The 21,247-nt window shown below is 32.9% G+C and overlaps 2 protein-coding genes and 1 pseudogene across 4 annotated transcripts; 2 read left to right on the forward strand and 1 right to left on the reverse strand.

Moving 5' to 3' along the window:
- The first annotated feature begins 1,206 nt into the window (after positions 1-1,206).
- On the forward strand, positions 1,207-8,448 carry LOC130818017 (universal stress protein A-like protein). 3 transcript variants are annotated; one of them, XM_057684036.1, is made up of 5 exons: positions 1,207-1,379; positions 2,776-3,044; positions 5,032-5,153; positions 5,332-5,450; positions 8,110-8,448. In XM_057684036.1, exons 2-5 carry the CDS (start codon positions 2,864-2,866, stop codon positions 8,216-8,218), a joined length of 531 nt encoding a protein of 176 aa, XP_057540019.1. In that variant the 5' UTR covers positions 1,207-1,379; positions 2,776-2,863; the 3' UTR covers positions 8,219-8,448. The 3 variants fall into 3 exon arrangements, with proteins under 3 accessions (XP_057540019.1, XP_057540018.1, XP_057540020.1); XM_057684035.1 differs by having other exon boundaries at positions 2,799-3,044; XM_057684037.1 differs by having other exon boundaries at positions 1,224-1,379; positions 2,799-3,044; positions 5,032-5,147.
- Positions 8,449-8,453: 5 nt separating this feature from the next.
- Positions 8,454-13,989, reverse strand: LOC130818672 (glycosyltransferase BC10-like; annotated as a pseudogene).
- Positions 13,869-20,786, forward strand: LOC130818019 (KRR1 small subunit processome component homolog). The gene is made up of 12 exons (XM_057684038.1): positions 13,869-14,247; positions 14,443-14,519; positions 15,108-15,218; positions 15,422-15,490; positions 18,259-18,315; positions 18,494-18,532; positions 18,633-18,737; positions 18,916-18,998; positions 19,082-19,163; positions 20,045-20,188; positions 20,281-20,355; positions 20,454-20,786. The coding sequence occupies exons 1-12, from the start codon at positions 14,061-14,063 to the stop codon at positions 20,568-20,570; spliced, it is 1,146 nt and encodes a 381-aa protein (XP_057540021.1). The 5' UTR covers positions 13,869-14,060; the 3' UTR covers positions 20,571-20,786.
- The last annotated feature ends 461 nt before the right edge of the window (positions 20,787-21,247 follow it).

A 21,247-nucleotide genomic window follows, 5' to 3' on the forward strand; every position in this document is an offset into this window, starting at 1 on the left:
AACAACTAGAATATCAAAAAATCTCAAATAACAATTTCAAAGGGACAACAAGAAACTCATATGGCATTCAGTTCCAAACGATGATGAGGATGAGAATGATACTAGTGTTATTCTTTTTACAATGTAACAAAATTCTTATCCAAAATTATTGTGTCTATATTAATTTTTAATGTGCTAATCAACCAAACACAAAATTCACTTAAGAAATGTGTGAAGAAAATATTTCTTAGAAAATTTAACTTCAAGTGATAATTAAATTCAATTTTAATCAGATGAGTCTTTAAGAGTGATAAAATTTTCCATATAATCATGTTTCTTTCATAATTCCACGTGATATTAAGAATTGAGTCTCATCTAAATTTAAGAGCAAATACCAAATTTTCAAATAAGATTATGATTTTGATTCTCAATCAATCAACCATTATATCCCATCCCACCCTCTCTTTTGAGAGACCGTCTTTTCTAAAGACGGTTTTCAAAAACCCAGCTCATTTTGTTAATTTAAAAAAAAACTGACGCGCGCGTGTAAGTCTAATGTAAAAAGTTACATAATATATTTTGAGTTATAACAATATTTATTTGGGGTTATAACATAATATATTGGGTGTTGTACCAGCATATATTTGAGGGTTATACCATAATTTATTTGGGGTTATACCATAATATATTTGAAGTTATAACAATATATATATTTGAGGTTATAACATAATATATATGAGGTTATAGCAACAAATATTTGTGGTTATAACATATTATATTTGGGGTTAAAACATAATATATAGTTTGGTATATAATGGTCTGTGTTTAAGGGTATAGTATTTTTATAACACCAAATATATTATGTTATAACCCCAAATGTATGTTGTTATAACTCCATATATATTATATCATTACTTCAAATATACATTGTTACAGTTCTAAATATATTATGTTATAATCTCAAATATATTATGATATAATCACAAATATATGTGGTTATAACCCATATATATTATGTTATAACCTTAAATATATATATTGTTATAACTTCAAATATATTATGTCATAATTCAAAATAAATTATGTTATAAACCTCAATATATGGTGGTATAACACCAAATATATTATATTATAACCCTAAATAAAGATTGTTATAACCCCAAATATATTATGTCACTCTTCATAACACTTATACGCGTGCATTAATTTTTTTTTTAAATTAACATAATGAGCTGTCATAGAGTTAAGCGCAGATTATTGTAGAAGCGAGTGCAGAATACACATAATTTGAAACTCTTTTCTTCGATCTTCTCTTCTCTTCTTCGCTCGAACTTTGTCTCTACGCGCTTCAATCCACGAGAATAATCTCTTCGCGCTTCAACTACAAGAATCTTCACCTTGTAATTTTTTCTTACTATTTCTTTTGCAAGAAGTAATATATTTGTTCGGTTTTGCTGTTTGAAATTTCGTTTCTTGGATTGCAAATTTGATATTTGACCTAAAGCACACAATGGCTTCCATTTTTTCTCTTTGATTTGATAATCTTCATTTTTTTTGCATTTGTGATTTTTCAAGTTTTATCTATTTTTCATTTTGTTGTGTTCTTCTTTGATTTGGAAATCAATGGTGTTTAAATAACTGGCTCACCCTAATTTGTGGTGCAATATTGAACTTACATGTTCATTTTGTGTAGTTAGTTTTGATCAGTTTACAGTTCGAATGTTTTGAAATATATTTAGTTCAGTTACAGATTTAGATATCTTTTCATTGTTCTTTGTTTATTATATTTTGTCGGTGCTTGTTGTGTGTCAACGCTTCGGTTTTTCACTCAATAAAATCAATTATGCGTTTTATTTTTCTTATCAGCTTGTAATTCTAAGCAATCTTTCCATACTGTTATATTATTATGCAATATGCAGTTTATGCTTACTGTTGGACCATTGGCCAGAAATTTGCTGCATCATTTTGGATTTTATTGTTAGAGCATGTTTGGGTTACGAAAAAAATAGGGTTGGAAACAGATTCAAGAAAGTAAATTCATTACATCCTGTTTGTTTTCTATCATCGATAACCAAATGCTCCTTATTTTCTTGAATTCTATGTGAAGGATAGATCTGACTGCAGTAGCTTATGGGTTTTACGTTCGAGGCTGGTTATTATAACATGATTGTTGCTGATAAACTACTGCCTGCAAATGCTAGATACTTGTGTTCTAAATCTTTTAAATTTCTTTTTTAAAAAACTAATCACAGGCTCTCAAGTTGATGGTAGTGCTAATATTGCTTTTACTTGAGTTTCTCTAATGATGTGATTATTATTGACAGACTTGGGCTTAAGTACATCTAAAAGGTTTAGAATTTACTGCCTTCAGATTAAACGTTCTCATATAATTGGACAATGGTGCATCGTAAAGTGCTTTGTATCATTTATCATGACTGTAATAGTATATTATAAATCTTCAAAGCACATGGTCATTTTTTATTGTACATATCTATGTCTAAGATATATGTTATAATCTTGTTCTCCTAGTACTTTACAATATTTTGTGGAGTCACTTTTGTGAATTGCAGTTTGTTAACTGAGATAAGCTAGCTAGTATGGATGCTATCAAGTCAATAATCATCATTGATTGGATTCAAGCATGTGCACATATCTTTCTACATGATTATCTGCAAAATGAATATTTTATAAAAACCATTTGAACTGTATAGCAACATAGGGAGTGTGATCTTAGTGAAAACGGTCTCACAATTAGCAAATATTATTACATTTTCCTCATATTATGATCTGGTTTAGTTCCGTTTTTGCGTTTGCTGTAGTTGAATCCCAATCATCTTCCTACATACGGATTACATATTTCTAAGGGTAGAAGAAAAAAGAAAGCATGAGTGGGAATGAGCCAACTCGAGTGATGATTGGGGTGAATCAATCCAACATCAAAGGCTATCCCCATGTCTCTATCAGCTCTCAACGTGCTTTTGAATGGACTCTCCAAAAGATTGTTCGAGACAACATCACTGGCTTCAAGCTTCTTTTTCTCCATGTACAAGTCCCTGATGAAGATGGTTTGCTCTCCCTCCCTCCCCCCTTCGAAAATGCTGGTTGTATGTGATTGTTGATTTCTTTTATTGCGATGTTGAGTTGATGAAGTGGCACATGTTGGGGTGTAACTAGTTTGAGCTCCCAATCTAGCTAAATTCATAATTGTCTTCTTCTGCTTTGCTCGGTTATTCATGCATTTTTATTTAAGCAGGAGCCACTTCATGTCATTAAGATATTGAAATGTTGTAAACTTGTAATGGAATGTTATCAATCTCTATTCACTAGTATAATGTTCATGCAGTGGCTATTTTGAACCTTATGCTATTTTGATGCATCAAATAGAATTCATTTTTTTTACTCTAATGCCCTCGTTAGTCTTGAATGAAGGATTTTTTCACTGTTAAAGTGGCTATACTACATTTTCGTTTTCAATGTCAAATGACACGTATAACAATAAATATGATCATAATAACATTGAGACAAAGGGAATAATTAGACATTATGCACATGCTCTTTGCTTAATTTGCAACAATCCTTATTAATAGTTTATGCGCATGATGTTTTATGCTTGCACATATAGTTTTGCCTTTTATCTCGAGGTGTTCCAAAGGAGAGTGTGTGCTTCCTTTTTATTTCTACCCCTTCTTAATATTGGTATAGAATTCTTTGATGTGCTTCTCTTTATGATAGTATTATGCAACGTGTCTAGTATGCGAATTTTTGAAAAGTTATGTATTACCAAATGCCAATGATGCCCAGTAGATCAAATTGGCTTTTAGAGTGTTCATGAAGGTTTTGGATACAGAATGGGGAATGAGGAGGGGGAGTGAATTTTGTATTTTGCACTAGCACACTATTTGTTAGTACTTAACACATTTTATGAAAAGTGAAAATATTTAGTGATTTAAAAAAGTGGAATGAATTTTACTCTAGGTGAATGATTGAATGTGTACTCTACTAGTGCCAACTCTTAATTCAAAATGTTCATATGAAATTAAGCTTGCATAAGAATAAAATCCAAGGATAAGGAACAACCAAATGGTGTGCGAGGAGGATACATATTAAACTTGGATGAAGATGAACAACCAAATGTGTAGTCCACTAGAATAATTTAGGAGAAATAAAAGGAGATATGGTGGAAGAAAAGGGCGCAACGTGGTGGATTTAGGAAGTAAATGTCACAATGAAGAAAAAAATGAAATGGTATTCAGTTTTAGAAAAATATAGGAGTGAAGATAATATTGTGAAATATAAGGACACCAAACAAAGGAAACATAAGAGATATATGAGTCAAATTTAAAATTTACCCAAAAAAGGTATGTCACAAGTTGGTCTCGAAAGAAGGGAAGGAAAATCTTTTTAGGATGGCAAAAGTAGACAAGTGGATAGAATAGTTTTCATATCGCTGAAGTGTGTTATTCCTGTCCTAGATGAAGAGACCAAAAATAATTTAAAACAGTACTTTAATGGATTGTATATAGGTCGAATGAATGGAATGGAACTGAGAATTTATGAGACGATTAAACAAACTAAGTGGAAAAATCTTTAAAGAAATAAAGCGAAACAATTGAAATTTGAGGATCATATGACACCAAATAGGACTAACTAGAGGAAGAGAATATATGTAGGTTATCATTGAAATTGATTTCTCAAGGTGTAGATTGTATTAGATCGGCTAATTAAAGTATAGTCTTTATTAGCAACTCTCTCATGTAGTTGATCCGAGACTCTTGAATAAGCATTGTTTTTGTGACAAATTGTGCGACTTATACCTTTTAAGGGATACCTGTGATAACAAATATTTGACTGTCATCATGAGGTACAACATTGAGAGCATACAAGCAAATAATATTGTGGGCTTGTGACTTATCAACTAATTTTTTAAAAATATTTGAATAAAGGCCTCTGTACCAGATGTCTTGTATGAGTATTACAATTCTTCTAAATTTTTTTAGTATCTTTAATTTCTTTTAATATACCTCATTCTTATTGGTGTATTTATCTGGCTAGGTTTTGATGACATAGATAGCATATATGCCTCTCCTGATGATTTTAAAAGCATGAACAACAGAGAACGGAAGAGAGGACTTCATCTGTTGGAGTATTTTGTCCGTAGATGTCATGAAGTAGGGGTAAATAAGTGTTTATCTGTTTTTTCAATGAAGTCTTATCATCTTTATCCCAATATTCTCTGTTCTTTAAATGCCTCAAGTTTGTTTTGAGACTTAAGGATAGGTTTGCAGATTTTGACCATTTCTTTTGTCAAGTCATGCTTTTGTACGCATGTAATGGATTTTATGTGACTTGTAGATTGCGTGTGAAGCCTGGATACGAAAGGGTGATCCCCAAGAGACTATCTGCCATGAAGTTAAGCAGGTTCGACCTGATTTTTTAGTAGTTGGATGCAGGGGACTTGGACCCTTTCAAAGGTATGCTAAAACTATCTTTCAAAATAGAGTACTTCATTATAATGTTCTTTCCGTGATGCATTTTGCTCTTCTATTCTAATTTGTGATTTATTGTCTCAATTAAAGGAAAGAAACATTTGTTACTCAACATCTGAGTCTTTTGAAATAAATGATCAGTTCTGTGATTCTGTCTCTGCTTTGTTTTTCATTGAATAGTTTCTAGATTTTAAGTGTGACATAGCCTGTATGCATCAGAAGCACCATTCAGGGAAAAGTCTTCTTCACATCCCTTAATTTGTAGTTGCTTGACTTTCATTAACTGCCAAGTCACTTATCATTCACTGTTCCACTAGAAAGCTGGCTAAAAGGTAAGAATTATACCTTGTCCTGTCGTTGCTTATCTGGATTTCATGCATTTCTATCGCTTCCCCTTGATTATAATCTGGTTAATTTATGTTAGATGATGCAAGAACACTTTCATATGATAGAATTTGGAATAAGTAAAGTTGCTGTGGCCAGGGTGAAGGCAGAGGGAAGGATGGATCTTGTTTCGTTGGCACATTGGAAGAGATATAGAGAACAACAATGCCAAAGCCTTGGTCCCAAAATAACAAATCAACATGAGAGATCATTATCTTCAATACGTCCTTTTTATAATCTATATGTATTCTCCACCTCTAGTCATTCCTAGCTGCAATCAACCAATCATATACAATTCAAATCCCAACTCTTTGCCTCAGACTTCACACCTGTCATTATGGTCATTTTAGGCGTACATGTCTTTTTTGAGATCCTTCAGGTTCCAGCTTTCCACTTAGTAGCTGTTGCCTTTTCCAATCTAATATATATATATATATATATATATATATATATATATATATATATATATATGTATATAGTGTCAAGTTCCAGTGAGAACCGTGAGAACCAATCTCTTCGATAAAATGTGTTATTTTTGGACAAAAACTGTTTCTTTTATTTTTTTAAAAAATCTGTTACTTTTTAGCAAAAAAGTGTTATTCGGAAAAAAAATATAAACACAACGTAACATTTTTTTTCAAAAAGTAACACCTTTTTATGAGTTTTTTTCCGAGTTTTTTTTTCTTAAAGTAACACTTATTAATAGTATCATCTTTTTTTTTCAAAAAAAGTAACACTTTTTGAACCATAAGTAACACCTTTTTAATAAAAAAGTAACATTTTTTTGTCACGCAGATTGGTTTTCCCCATTCTCATATAAGGATGGTTCTCACTTGAACTCCCTCCTATATATATATATATATATATATATAAATATTGAAATGAATGCCTCAAAGAGGTTCCAACAATGAAAAACAAATGAAAAATATAATGCAAAGATAAACACAAGTGTTTTATGAGGTATCTTGGATACCTTCCCCTCAAATGTAGTTTATTATATTGAATTCAACAAAATCAAGTATAATAAACCTCCCCTTCTCTTGAGAACAATCTCTCAAGATCACAAATACTAAAGCAAAGTAAGAACACTCTCAAGTTTCTAACAATGCAATAGCCCTCTCAACAACATGTGTGTTTTTGGTGGCCTTTGTTCTATGAATGATACTCCCTTTTATGGTGGAAGGTGAGTATCATTCATAGAACCTCTCAATTACTCACTATAAAGCACTTTTAACGCCCCAAATTGATTATGACAATAAACATTACGATAAACAATAGAGTAATGCACCACATTATTGCATAATCACTACAAATTCTGACCAAAAACAGGATCAAATGTAGTCTGCTTGACTACCGCTCGATCGAGCCACTACCTCGCTCGGTCGAGCAAGCTTCCAGTAAAGCTACCGACTTGTTCTGGACATTCTGCTCGATCGAGCCTACACCGTTCGACCTGTTGAGCTAGGCACTCTGCTTGATCGAGCGCCTGGTCGAGCCACTCACAGTTTGCTTCTTTTCTAGTTGCTTTGATCAAACAACTCATCAATCATTCCAAACCTTAAACCACGCATATACGGCACATCTTTATCGGCCCTCTCCAAAGTACAAGACAAAGCATGTTCGATTAAATGTTTAAAGTTAACGTCATTGTTAAGATTACTGACACTTGCTTTAACATATATATATATATATATATATATATATATATATATATATATATATATATATATATATATATATATATATATATATATATATGACTAAACCAATGTAAATTGTTCCTTTTCATCTTATCTTCATATCTGGAATTCTAAGATCCTATTCTTATGTTGTCATTCCATATTCCATCCTTTGATGAAGCCGTAGAGATAGGTGTTATAAAAAGGGAAAGGTGGAATAAGTCGGAAATGCAGAGTCATGTGAAAAGTGACATTAGTTAGCTGTGTGTTTCTGGGTTTTATGTCAAATGAGTGTGTTTTTGAATGGGAAGTGCAAGACATTGTGGAATGTTGGATAGTGGTTTGTGAGTTATGGCTAAGGTTTACTATGCTCCCCAAATATAATAGCCTAAATATAGTCTTATACTCGCCAGTCACCAGTGACAATACTAACTGCCCTCTAGATTCTAAAAATTTAGTACATTTTTAAATGTAGCTTTTGCAATTGTAAAGTTTTGTAGAATAGGCGTGAGATTCATATGTGCGCTGAGCAATTTCGGAAAAAGGAAGCTATACTGTGAACCTACTTTGTTATGGTGCAGGGTGTTCGTGGGTACTGTGAGTGAATTTTGTGTCAAGCATGCTGAATGCCCTGTCATTACTATCAAACGGCTTGCAGAAGAGACTCCTCGAGATCCTGTAGACGATTAATTTGTATGCAATGGATGGGCAATATTAGTTTGTAAATAATCCTGAATTTCAAGACGGTGAAAATTGTGCAGATTTTCTGTTGGATTAAAATGTTGAATCTAATATTGGTTTGTCGAGGACAAGGTCGTTTGGACTTTTGGTTGTCAATGAAATGAATATTATGCATTGTTGTAAATTGTTCTCTCTTGAACTTTTGCTAAAAAACCTTTCATGTTATGTTCGTCTTTCAAGTTTCGTGTTATGTAGTTTGTACATCTTTCATGTTATGTTCACTGCATTTTCTACGTACTCGTAATCAGTTCTAAGGCTTACACCAAATGGTACAGGCGGTGGCATGCTTGCTGCGAGTGGACGGTCGTGCCATGCCATGCCAGCTCTCCACATAGCCTGACGCAAAAAATTGATTATTCATGTTCCTATACTCTTCCCATATGAATTACTATTTAGAATTCTTGTCATCAGAGTAGAAGGGAAAATCTTCAACTGTCAAGCTAACCTAATATTCTCAACAAACTTGAACGCTAATAACAAAATAACGTAAGTTATACTCTTCTGGAAGCTTATTTCATTTCTTAGACTATGCTGCCCTTTGTCATGCTTAATCTAAGTCTCTTCCATGCATGATAGAAGGCTACAATTGTGTTATCTCTAATGTGTACATAGCAATTACAACCAAAATTTTGATCTGTACACAACCCCTCCTCCCATCCATCCCAAAACATTCCTAGAAAAAAAAAAAAAAAAAAAAGAGGTAGCTAAATCAAGTTTTGTCAAAATCCCATAACCTTTGAACTTATATTTAACAATGGTTCAAGGGCAGTTGGAGCGAACTTGCGAGTAAAAAGATAACATAAAGGTGTTCTCTGTGAGTTATACCAACATTCCATCCCATTGTTTCGTATATTTTGTATGATAGCTGTTGTGATGTTTTCTTTCCCGAAACTTGTGGGATGAGGCCCTCCGAAATACCAATCTACCCAAGTCACAGTACGGTTAGCATTGAGGGGTGCATGGAATATGTTAGAGGTAAGTAGGAATATAGTGTTCGTCAGGGTAGCAAGACCTATGGCAGTATTTCCTAAATAGATCATAATACGTGTTATCTGATATGATCTCGAGAGCTAATGCTCTGGTCATCTCAAACCATTGCGACCCTTTTCTCCATTGGTGGAGTTTAATATCGGGTCCCATTTGCCTGTGGTAGCTTCCACGACCATAGCGGGAGGGATCATCATAAGACTCCACAAAACTGTGGACAGATTCTGTGAGGTATTTGTACACTGTTTGAAAGTTGTAGATTGGAATGCAGCTCTCGGATAAAAGCACTAATCGTTCATCGGAAATGTCGAGGAGAGCATTGGCCAAAAGCCTCTTCTTCGTGTCTGCTAGAGATATATATCACCCCACGTAAACTTCCTGCAACATCAACATTCAGAAAGACTCTTAGAAAGAATGTGCAAATGATGCTAATAGTACAAGATTTCATAGCTATTCAATCTTCAAGTTGACAAAAATTTGTACCGATGACACAAGGCACCAATATTTCGAGAATTTGGAAGAGAAAAAATATATGATTGGTAAATTGATTACTTTTCTGTCTCTTTAGGATAGTAGCAAAGAGAAAATGAGTTATTTTTAAGGAAAAGGTAGACATTTGGTAACAAATAAAGACAGAAAATTGATCGAGTGGATGAAATTAAGAGTTAATATGTATGAATGAGATTAAAAGAACGTGGTGGGTTATTTTCCAAAAATAAAAATAAAGTGAATTGAGGGGCACAATTGAAAATGAAAAATAATGCTAAACGAGAGGGACGGAGGGAGTATAGTCTCAAGTCTCCCAACCCCATCCCATTGCTTACATAAATTCCTTCCCATGTCCACAAAAATAACTTATTAAGTCACTAACCTTTTAAAATCGGTCATCAATAAATTACAATAATTCTAAAGGCTTAATTCCGAGATGTAAGGTCAATACGATCATATAACTATAATACTAAAGTTTTAATCCCCAATAGATTGGATCGGCTACATGACCAATATGATAGTTCTAATGGTTATCCACATGAATTTTTCTTCTTCATACATCCCGATTAAATTAGAACGATAATAAACACTACATCAAATTAATGCAAGAACAAGGAGTTAAGAGGCTCGGGGATGTGCTGCATTATGTCGCAATTAGAATAGTTTCCCAAACCCTTACAAATAGTGGCTGGAGCTCGTCACATAAAACATATTATCTTTCGTATTTAAAGTAATAGCTTTTTAAGATAAGTATAGCTATAAAAAAGAAACGGATAATAGTAGAAAGATAGTTAGATATTGAATAACATATGTACTAAATGTGTAGTAGATAAAAACCTTATTTCTTTTGTTTTATTTGTACATGCATTAAAAAATTGCCTGTATCAACCAAAAGAAATCAAAATGAGGTTTCTCAATGATAAAAATATAATTTATTTAGACCTTATCTTTAATATTGATCTCTAACTAAGAATATTAATTGGTATCATGGTATGATCATCTACCTATACTTTTCACTTAAACAATACAGAATAATGCCAACTTGTTAAAATTCCATTTTGAATATTGCATGTGACAAACCAAAAGTACAAAGTTTTATACTCTATTTGCAATGGTCAAAGGACAAAAGCTAGCAAGCATGCTACAACAATATTTCATTACCCAAAGTTATTAAATGATTCATGTTTAGATTTAGAGGTCGCATGTAGGCAATTTTATTCTTACTAGTGATAACAAAGAGTTATTGACGATTAGCTATTGATAGCAAGTATCATCGGCAACTTCATATATATAAGAAGAACATGTTATATATTTGTGCCGTTTTTACTAATACTCTATTATAATACGGGCGAAAGAACTATAAAGCTAGCAATCATACGACAACATTTTATTACCCAACGTTATTGAGTGGCTCCTGCTCCTGCTCCCGCTTAGGTTTAGAGGTAGCATGTAGGTAACCTTACTCTTTTTAGTTGTTAATGATAACAAAGAGATTATTTCCGATTAACCATTAATAGTTAACATCATCAACAACTTCACATAGCATGTTATTTAACGAGTCGTTTTTACTAATCGTCCATTATAATACAAACAAAAGAACTATAAAACTAGTAATCAAACGACGAAAATAACATTTCATTACCAGCGTTATTAAGTAACTTCCACCTAAATTTAGAGATCGTATGTAAGTTTAGTTGTTAGGAACAACAAAAACGCTATTTTCGATTAACTATTACTTGCAAATATTATCAGCCTCTTCAAATAAATAAGAAATTTGCATTATCTAATGAATCATTTTATTAATACTCCGTTATAATACAAACGAAAGAACTACAAAGCTAGCAATCATACCTGCCTAGGAATTTGACGGCCAAAAAAAGAGAGTAAGGAGAAACATCAAGTATAAACCCAGGAACAGTATGAACATAAATCGAAAAAAATTCTTCATGCCCACCAAAAAACCTTTCCCACTAATCCAAATATGGCAAAGGACTTCTAGTCAAGAACATAAAGGCCACTTTAGGTACCCTTTTAAAAGGGTATACCCTAATTTTAGGCACCATTGACGCCTCCAAAATAACTCCATATCCGATAACCCATGAATCAACTCTTTCGGATGTACCCATTTATCGAAATCGAAGCAATCAATCTTATCGCACTTAATGGGCGGTTTACTGATCAGAAATCGTGCAGTTACTACTGGTAGTTGTATCTTCATGGAAGGCGGAATTTGGATCGTATTTGAAGATTGTATACCAATCTAGATCAATATGAGAGTTTGTAATGAATCCGATAAATATACCTGTAAGAAATATCACTAACAATAGTAATAATCTTAATAATTTGAAGGATGTATCCTTTAAATTCGTGATTTTGAAGGTGATTTGAATGATATGATTTGGGTTGTTGATGGCGAAGAATGAAGATGGATTTGGTTATGGGTTTTTTAATAAATCATAAGGGAATTTTTTGAGAATGAATAGAATTCTATACTATCTCCCATAACAATGATTTTATTTAAAAATTTAGAAGTGACTCAAATTTATTGTTTGTTAAATTAAATTTGAATTTGAATTAAATTCTACCATTGTTTTTAAAGTAGTTAAAGTTGAGAATTTAAGAATGATTTGGAGGTTAATAAAAAGAGACGAGATAAAAGCACATTCAAATCCATTACACCTCGCTTTAACCCATGCCAACAAAATAAGAAGGGTGGAGTGGATTTTGAGCCTTATCCAAGAAGACATCATTCAAAGAAACCCAATATACAAAGCCATGTAAGATTTTATTCACATCGATGAGAAGTGGTTTTATTTAACCAAGAAAACGCAAAGGGTTTGTTTAGCACACAAAGAAAAGGTCCCGTATAGGGCAGCGAAGTCATCAAAATTTATACCTAAGACCATGTTCCTAGGGGCGGTAGCAAGGCCTAGATGGAATCAATATAGCCAATGTACGTTTGATGGGAAAATTGAAAATTTCCCTTTCATCAATATGGTGGCAGCACAAAGAGACTCAAAAAATCGACCAAGGGGATCAATAGAGGTTAAACCGACCGAGTCAGTAACTCAAGAGGTCTATAAGAGTATACTTATATAACAACTCATTCCAGCTATACTAAGAAAATGGCCAAGTGAAGGACCTTCCATTATTTTTATTCAACAAGATAATGCAAGGGTTTATATCACAAATGATGATCCAATTTGGCAACAACACAATAAGCGAGGGGGTTTAACATTCATTCTCACATAACCCAAGTACCTTTGTGGGGAAATATTACAATAGGAAAGCTTGTAGTCGCCTTCAATCTATATCAAGATTTCTGAATGACGTTACCGTTGCAAACATATCTTTTTTACGGTGTTGTTCAATTCGTGATTTATTCAAACAAGGAGTCCATTGCCATACATAAAGGAGATACTACAAACATCATCTTATATTTGTAATTTCATTTTCGCATTATTATTTGTAATAATAACAAATGAATAATTATGCGACGAAGTAGAAAATTTTAAATTTTGGAGGAAGATATGGGGAAATAAAAAAAAAGTAATGAAAAAGATTTTCATAGTTAGTTGGAGAAAATATAAGAATTTTTTTAACATAAAATGAGAAAAATATGAAGCTTCTTGAGAAGTTGGGAGGAGAAGTTACAATTTGTAGCTTCCCCTCTTGACCGTTGTAAAAGTTATTTTTAGTTTTTTTTCAAAATTGTTTTAAGTTCTCAGAAATATAGTGTTTGGTTAAATCTTAGCTTTTCTGTTGCAAAAGTTGTTGAAAAAAATTGGCCAAAAACTATCATAACTTATTTAAAAACTATAGAGAATTCTAAATTGCTAATTTTGAAATTTGAAATACTATGTAAAAATATGTAATATTTTGAAACAAGTAATAATATATGAAATATACCACTAAACATTATAGAAAATCTTAAATAATAATTGTTATTTATAAATATCCACAAATGGACAAAATAAATAATATTAAATTAAACAAAACAAGAAAAAATAAAATAAAAATTTCAAAAGCACTCATATAAAATAGGGACACATAAGTATGACTACTTTGTTAAATAACCGTTATTTAACTATGTATACTAAACATTATAGAAGTACTACGTACAAACCACTTATTAAATTGCCCCAAGTTGGCCGGACCACTTTAAAACTCTAGAAGTCTCGATAAAACCTCGCCTCATTTTCTTCTATCGCCTCCTCCGTTTCAAGCAGTGCGGCGTTAACCATTTATTCTTGTTCTACGGTCTACCACAAAACTTATCAATCTTAAATCTTTCTGTCTTATCTTTGGAGCTTTAATGGAGGAAATGAATGGCGATGAATTACCGAAACAGAGAACAAAGCACAAAGGTAAACACGACAAGGATAAGCCATGGGATGACCCTTCTATTGACCATTGGAAAGTTGAAAAATTCGACCCTTCTTGGAATGAATCTGGCATGCTCGATGTCAGTTCCTTCTCCACTATTTTTCCCCAATATCGAGGTTTTTCTCTATCTCTCTCCCCTTTTAATGGGGGTTTTCCTTTTTTTTTTTTGTTTATTTTGATTGTTTATCTTCTGCGTTCCCTTGTTTATTATTAGGTTTTGCGATTTAGGGTTTTTGTTTTTTGCATTGAAATATTGGGTTTTTTTTCCTTAAACCTAATTGATATTGGTTTTTGTCTCTGATATTCTGCAGAAAAATATTTGCAAGATGTTTGGCCATCTGTGAAAGCTGCATTGCGTGAGTATGGTGTTTCATGTGAGCTTAATTTGGTATGCCTTCTAGTTAATGTTGATTCTTTAGTGTAATTTGGCATTGTATTTTATCACACTATGGATATTATTATTGTTACAAAGAAAGATACATAGAAAAAAGAAGAAACTGGTTAATTTTTATGATTGTGAAGGTAGGCGAGTCTTCAACAAATTATGAATATTTGATCCTAACAATTTGTTTTGTTTTGTGCGGGAATCAGAACTTATGCTGTGCTTTTACTATTGAAAGAGTTAATATCAAAATTTACAAAGTTAACATACTAACTTTAGAGGGACAAAGTACAAAGCTCATGGAAGCTAATATCATTGTATGAATTGTGATGGCTAATATATGATAAAATTAAGATGATGTTTAGTCATTGAGAGAGGCTTGATTCTCTTCCAACGGAAACTAAAAAGGAATTTAGTTCATAAATTGAAGTACTCGTGCTACGTAACCCTCTAGGCTCTAGCCAATTCGTTTATTGTCCTCGGTATGCATTTAGATCTATTTTTGTAGTATCATAAAATGTGGTTTTGGTGTCTTAGTTTTTCTTGCAATATGATGATATTAAAGGTTCATTCTCTTTGTCTGTTGGTTTTCAGGTTGAAGGAACTATGACTGTGTCGACTACTAGAAAGACTAGAGATCCATATATTATAGTGAAAGCAAGGGATCTGATTAAACTTTTATCCAGAAGTGTTCCTGCGCCGCAGGTATTTCTTTAATTCACTTTGAGAGCCTTATGTGATGATATCATTTTTTTACATCTATCCTGTCTCTTTATTCTCATTTTTGACAATTTAAGATTGAGATTTTGTTTGAAGTATATTTACATAAAACAACAATGGGTCTTTTTTCTTCCCTATTGTAATTTTTGGGTGCTCTGACATGGCTGTCCTTTTTGTTAATGTCATAGGCTATCAAAATACTGGATGATGAAATGCAGTGTGATATAATCAAGATTGGCAACTTAGTGAGAAATAAGGTTTGTTTCCTTTTGGAAGGTGTATTTATATTTAATCTACTATTTATTGCATGGATTTCTTTTACACATTTTTGGTTCATGTTTTTTTCTTGACTTCTAATGTGGTGACTTCTAACTCTATTCTTTAGCAGCCTGACCATATTTTCTCGAATGTTGAAAAAAAAGTCTAAGTTTAATTTTGTTAGATTCATATCAATTTGATATTTTGAAATAACTAGGTTTTGTAATCTACATGTAATTAGAGATATTGAAGTCAAAATACTAGCAAACACGAGGGAAAATTGTTAGAAGTATGAAATATATATGATATAGCCGCATATCTAGAATTTGTAACTTAATATGGCTGTTGAGTGATAGTGAAAAAAATAAGTTTTTAGGTCGCTGTGGCGATGATGTTCGCGAAACGGATATCGTGCTCTATGCAAATGATTTTGCTCTCAATGCGACCTATATTTTGGTCGCGGTAAACAAAAATCTTTAAAATATAGTCATGAATTCGTGATAGAGTGTTGCTACCTTGTTTTTGCGCTAATGTCCATTGAGATTGTATTTAATTTTATTTAGTTATTAGATGCTCAGTTAGCACTTTTGGACTGAACTAACTTTGGAATGATAGTGGCATAACATGGTATGTAGAAAGTAATAGTCAAACATCTTTGTTGTTGTGTGCCAAGTTTGTTAGGAATCAGAACATATAGATCTCATCACTAGACTCTATATTCATTTTGCTCTGACATACTTTTGTAGCATCATCATTTTATATCCTATTTCAGGAATATCTAATGCTACCTGAGTCACTGTCTTTTCTTTTCCTTTTCTTTATCCTCTGCTCGACAATGCTTTTTAAATCTTATTTAGTCATTCGTATCTATCCTGTTAAATGCATGGAAGTTCATAATTTCTAACATATCTTTTTGATATCGTTCTTTATCAAACTTTGCATAACAAAAAGCGGTGATAAGAACTTTCAGGATGTTGTGATTTCACAAAATAGAATAGACAATGATATGTGAAACCAAAATTATCCTGTTGAAGTAGGCTTCAGTGTTTTGTGAAAGTTGGAGCCTTGTTAGTATGACATTGAAAGTGGATTTGAAATAGGGCCTTAGGAAGTAGTTACAAAGGAATTCTGTGGTATTGGTGAAACTAAGGGTTTATTTCCTATTGTTCTTTTGTTTTGCTTTATCAATTGGAAAAATACTATGGCTTTAAAGGCTGTTACTGTTTTTAACGGAACACTGTTTGGAATCTGTGGACTACTTGTGCCTTTGTGTCATTTATCTGTTTCCATGAGTTTTATGTTCACATATGTAAAAGTTGTCTAGCCAAGAAAAGGAAACCAAGAATCATCTTTATAATAGCATGGTTGTTCACTTGTGCTTATTACTCAACTACAACAGTAATTGATTGTTGCTTCGCTTCACAAAAAGGAGATGGATTTTTTTTTTCTATATTATATCACATTTTGTTTGTCTTATGTTATGCTTCCCTTTACCTTTTTTACCTTTTAAATTCTGGTGGGCTGTGGTTGTGGGTAATGGGTTAAAGCAATATCTTGAAAGATTTTGGTTTTCCTAAGCTAGGTAAGGAGAAGAAGTCATTGTAGGAGTTATTTTTTTTCTAGATTTGGCAAGTCTTTTGTTGTCGTGGTGTCTGAAATTTCCTCTACTGTGGATTTGGTTCAGACTACAGTCTAAACTCCTACTGCAATCTCTGAACCCTCTTTTCATTATCTCATAATGATCAGATAGAAGAACGTGTTTTCAAAATAGTAGTGAGGATGTTTTTGTAGGTTCGTGCTTTTCACTAAAGGTGGGAGTGGGATGAAGCAAAACAAAGCAAGGAAGTAGTGGGCATTTTCTTCCTGGTTTCTCCCTTCACTGTCTATTTATCCATTAGCTTTCAATTTTCTACTATTATGGTGGCTGTTGGATGAAGATTACTCCAAAGTGTAGTTGACAGTTGGCTTTTTCTCCAGATTGTAGTTTAATTTGCCTGTTGAAATTGATTGATGCTCACACACTTTACTTTTGGGTGCCTTTTTTCCTCTGTGGAGATTGTTTGCCTTGAAAAGAAAGTTGTAGCCCAATGCAATGATGGCTATTATATGGTATGTGTGATTTGGTTGAACTTGTGTGTCTTTACGCGAGTTTTTTTGCCTAGTGATTTACTGTGGGACAAAGTCACTGATTTAATTTTATGGCCTTGAGTGTCTAGGACTTACAAGAGTTACTCGATTGGGATATTTAATGGACCTAGGTTAAGCTACTATTTTGTTCTCATTTTGGGAAGTATTTAATTACAAATGTTATTCTCTTTTCTCATTACATTATGAACAATATTAAATTGCCTTGAAAATGTAACAAATACTACATCTCTGGTCAGATGTACTCATGTACAGCATGATTGAAGATCCATCTTGTCTCTTAGTACCGAATCTACTGATGTTGCTGAACTAATAATGTTTGGGTCTAGCTATGATGGACATAGCATGGAGGATAATGTCTTCCTTGCTCTTAGACTTATGAATAGCTACATCAGTGTTATATTTGTAGTCTGGTTTCGCTTGATTAAAACGCAGGTTAAATAGCTAGTGTTAGCAGTTACTCATTATGTTTGCTTGCCATTAATTGTTGTGTTTTTAAAATGTTTTGTAATTTGCTTCACGTCCAAAATGTGGAAGTAAGATGCAAATATTTGTGGCTGTTTGTGGAAATCGTTTATACCCTCTATTGATGGAAGCTTGATTGGTATTTTCTTGGTTGCAGGCACGCTTTGTCAAAAGGCGGCAACATCTTATTGGTCCCAATAACTCCACCTTAAAGGTTTGTTTGGTGATACCTGATACTGATATTTGTCGGGTGATATTTTGTCTTTGATTAGATGAGTGGCGTGATATTTTGGATTGATGGCCAATAGAAATACTTTCTCTTCCTTTTTAGCACACCCTGAAATTTGTTATATGAAAATCTTGTTGACATACGATTTTTACTGATGATGCAGGCACTTGAAATTTTAACAGGCTGCTACATCCTTGTTCAGGTATGCTCCAGAACTTCCAATTGAGTAATCTGTTTTCCTTGATAAGTGAAGCGTTAATTTCTGATTAACTGATCTCCCTTCCTTCCTGGCATTTGGGCAGGGGAACACAGTTGCAGCTATGGGATCCTTCAAAGGACTGAAACAAGTCAGGAGAATTGTAGAAGATTGTATACAGAACAAAATGCATCCAATATATCATATCAAGGTGATTGATACCGATTTACTTCTCTTGCTTGTATTGTAGACTTAATAGTAAAGAAGAATGAATGTCTTGTGTGTTGTCATCGAGTTAGTTTTGTTTTGAGTCCGCAGTCTCTTATTTGCTGTAGGAACTGATATCATCATGTTTAAGTATTTACTCCATTGTTTGATTTCATCAACAGATTCTTATGATGAAGAGGGAACTCTCTAAAGATCCCACCCTTGCAAATGAGAATTGGGATAGGTTTCTGCCGAGATTTAAAAAGTATGGACTTTGGAACCCTCCATCTTATTTCATAATCATTTATTTATCTATTGCTCAATTCAATTTTTTTTCATTGATTTCAGGAAGAATGTTCAGAAAAAGAAAGGCAAGGGTAAGGAGAAGAAACCATATACACCATTTCCCCCTCCGCAGCCACCTAGCAAGGTAAGAATCATAATCCTTAAATATATTTGAGGGTTGTTTCTGAAGTGGAAGATTCTATCTTTTTAGTTACGGTCTTTGGAGTAGAATATGAGATCTACCTATTTCAAGCAAATTATTGTCTTTTCTGTACTACCTTTAGTTGGATTTAGTTGCTATAATCATCAAATCTATATTGTTTTACCTTTCATTCTTTAGACTTGATGTATGTGCGATCATGTTTTATTCGTCTCAATACATATTAGCCATCGTAATGTCAGTTTTTTATAATTTTTAGGGGAAATTCCATGTGGTGTCTTTGAGTTTTTGGCTTTTCCACCTGTTAGACAATAAATTCACTTGGTGACCTTGAGCTTTCAACCTTTTCATGTGGTAGATAAAATATTAAATTTTTGGTTAAAATAAGTACTCATTTCCATTGTATTACGAAATATGTGGTCAATTAGGGTGATCGCGACGTCTATTTTTTGGAAAAAAAAGTCATTATATTCAAAAATAATAGCGTAAAGTTAACAAAAATACTTCCTTTTGGTCTACCATGTGGAAAAGTTAGAAGCTTAAGGTCACCATGTCACCATTTGAATTAAAAAAAATGTTTGTCTACCATGTGGAAAAGCTGATAAGTCGGGGTTGCCATGTGGAACAAGACGTGTAGCAAGTAAATCCAACCAAAGGAAGTATTATTTAAACTTAAACTCGATAGGCTTACCTTTTTGTTGTTTTGCTCATCTGTTTTCTCTCCTCGAAAAAACAAAAGAAGATAACTCACTACGTTCAGTGGTGTGGCTTATTGTTACACACAAATATATATTTTGAGTACGAAAGAGTATGATATAGAAACACCTTTGTTTCTTGAGCACTGCCATTAACAAGCATTTGTGCAGATTGATCTACAACTGGAGACTGGTGAGTACTTTTTGAGTGAGCAAAAGAAAACTGCAAAGAAGTGGCAAGAGAAACAGGAGAAGCAGACTGAAAAAGCGGCTGAAAACAAACGAAAAAGAGACGATGCATTTATACCACCCGAGGTTTGGGAATTTCTTCTCGTCTGTCTAAGTGTTAGTATTAACATATATTTATATATATATATGCGGAAACATCTAATACACATGCTATATAGGAGCCTGTCGTACGAAACCATAACACTTCAACGGAGGAGAAAGGTGATGTGAATGCCATCACACAATCGTTGAAGGTAATTGAGCTCGATTTATTTCATTGTGATACTAATACATCATAATGCTTGATAATACACGGTGTGATGTCGGAATTGATTTTTTTGTCATTTTGCAGCAAAAAACGAAGGAATTCGGGAAGCAGAAAGCTGCTAAGAATGTGGATCCTGAAGCCTATATTGCCAGTGTCGAAACACAGGCACCTTCAAAGAAGAAAAAAAGAGTGAAATCATGAACTAAATTGTATTTAAGACTTGTGAAGTTGTGATGGGTGACTTATGGGTGCTTGCTCAAATTTCAAATATTTTGGAGTTGTTTGTAGTTGATTTTGAGCAGACATGTTAAGGAGAAAATTGCTATTGACTAATATTGGATTTATTTGTGTTTGGTACTTGTTAACATATAAATTGAGATAGCGAGAAATAGAATGTAGATACAGTGCTTTCTACTACGTAATATGTGGTGTATTATAAAAAATATAGGTTAAGACATTTCATAGTTGTTTTATGACACCTCTAAATGGGCCCCAATCGATGTTTAGTAGTAACTAGTAACAAACACATCAATAATCCCACCTAAAAAATGAAATTTTTGGGTTGTCATTATTTTTAGTCCCAACAATTTCATATTTCTTGTCAAATTTGGTTTTTTAAATAATATTTCTTTGTTATTATAAGAAACTTTTATATACTAAATCAAAAAAAATATTCTATTATTATTTTTTTGGAAACAATTTGTTGTTAATTTTTTATTAAAAAATAAAGCTCTTAATGTGTTAAGTTACCTTGAACTTGATTATAAATGTATTTTTACAGTGAAAGATGGTCTCTTCGAAAGACGCATTAGATGTATGAGCTAAATAGCCCAATTAATACAAATTAAAGAGAAAATAAAAATGTGAGCTTCTTGTCT

The sequence above is a fragment of the Amaranthus tricolor genome, chromosome 7 (assembly GCF_026212465.1).
Source record: "Amaranthus tricolor cultivar Red isolate AtriRed21 chromosome 7, ASM2621246v1, whole genome shotgun sequence".
In the NCBI taxonomy this organism is placed as follows: Eukaryota; Viridiplantae; Streptophyta; class Magnoliopsida; order Caryophyllales; family Amaranthaceae; genus Amaranthus; species Amaranthus tricolor.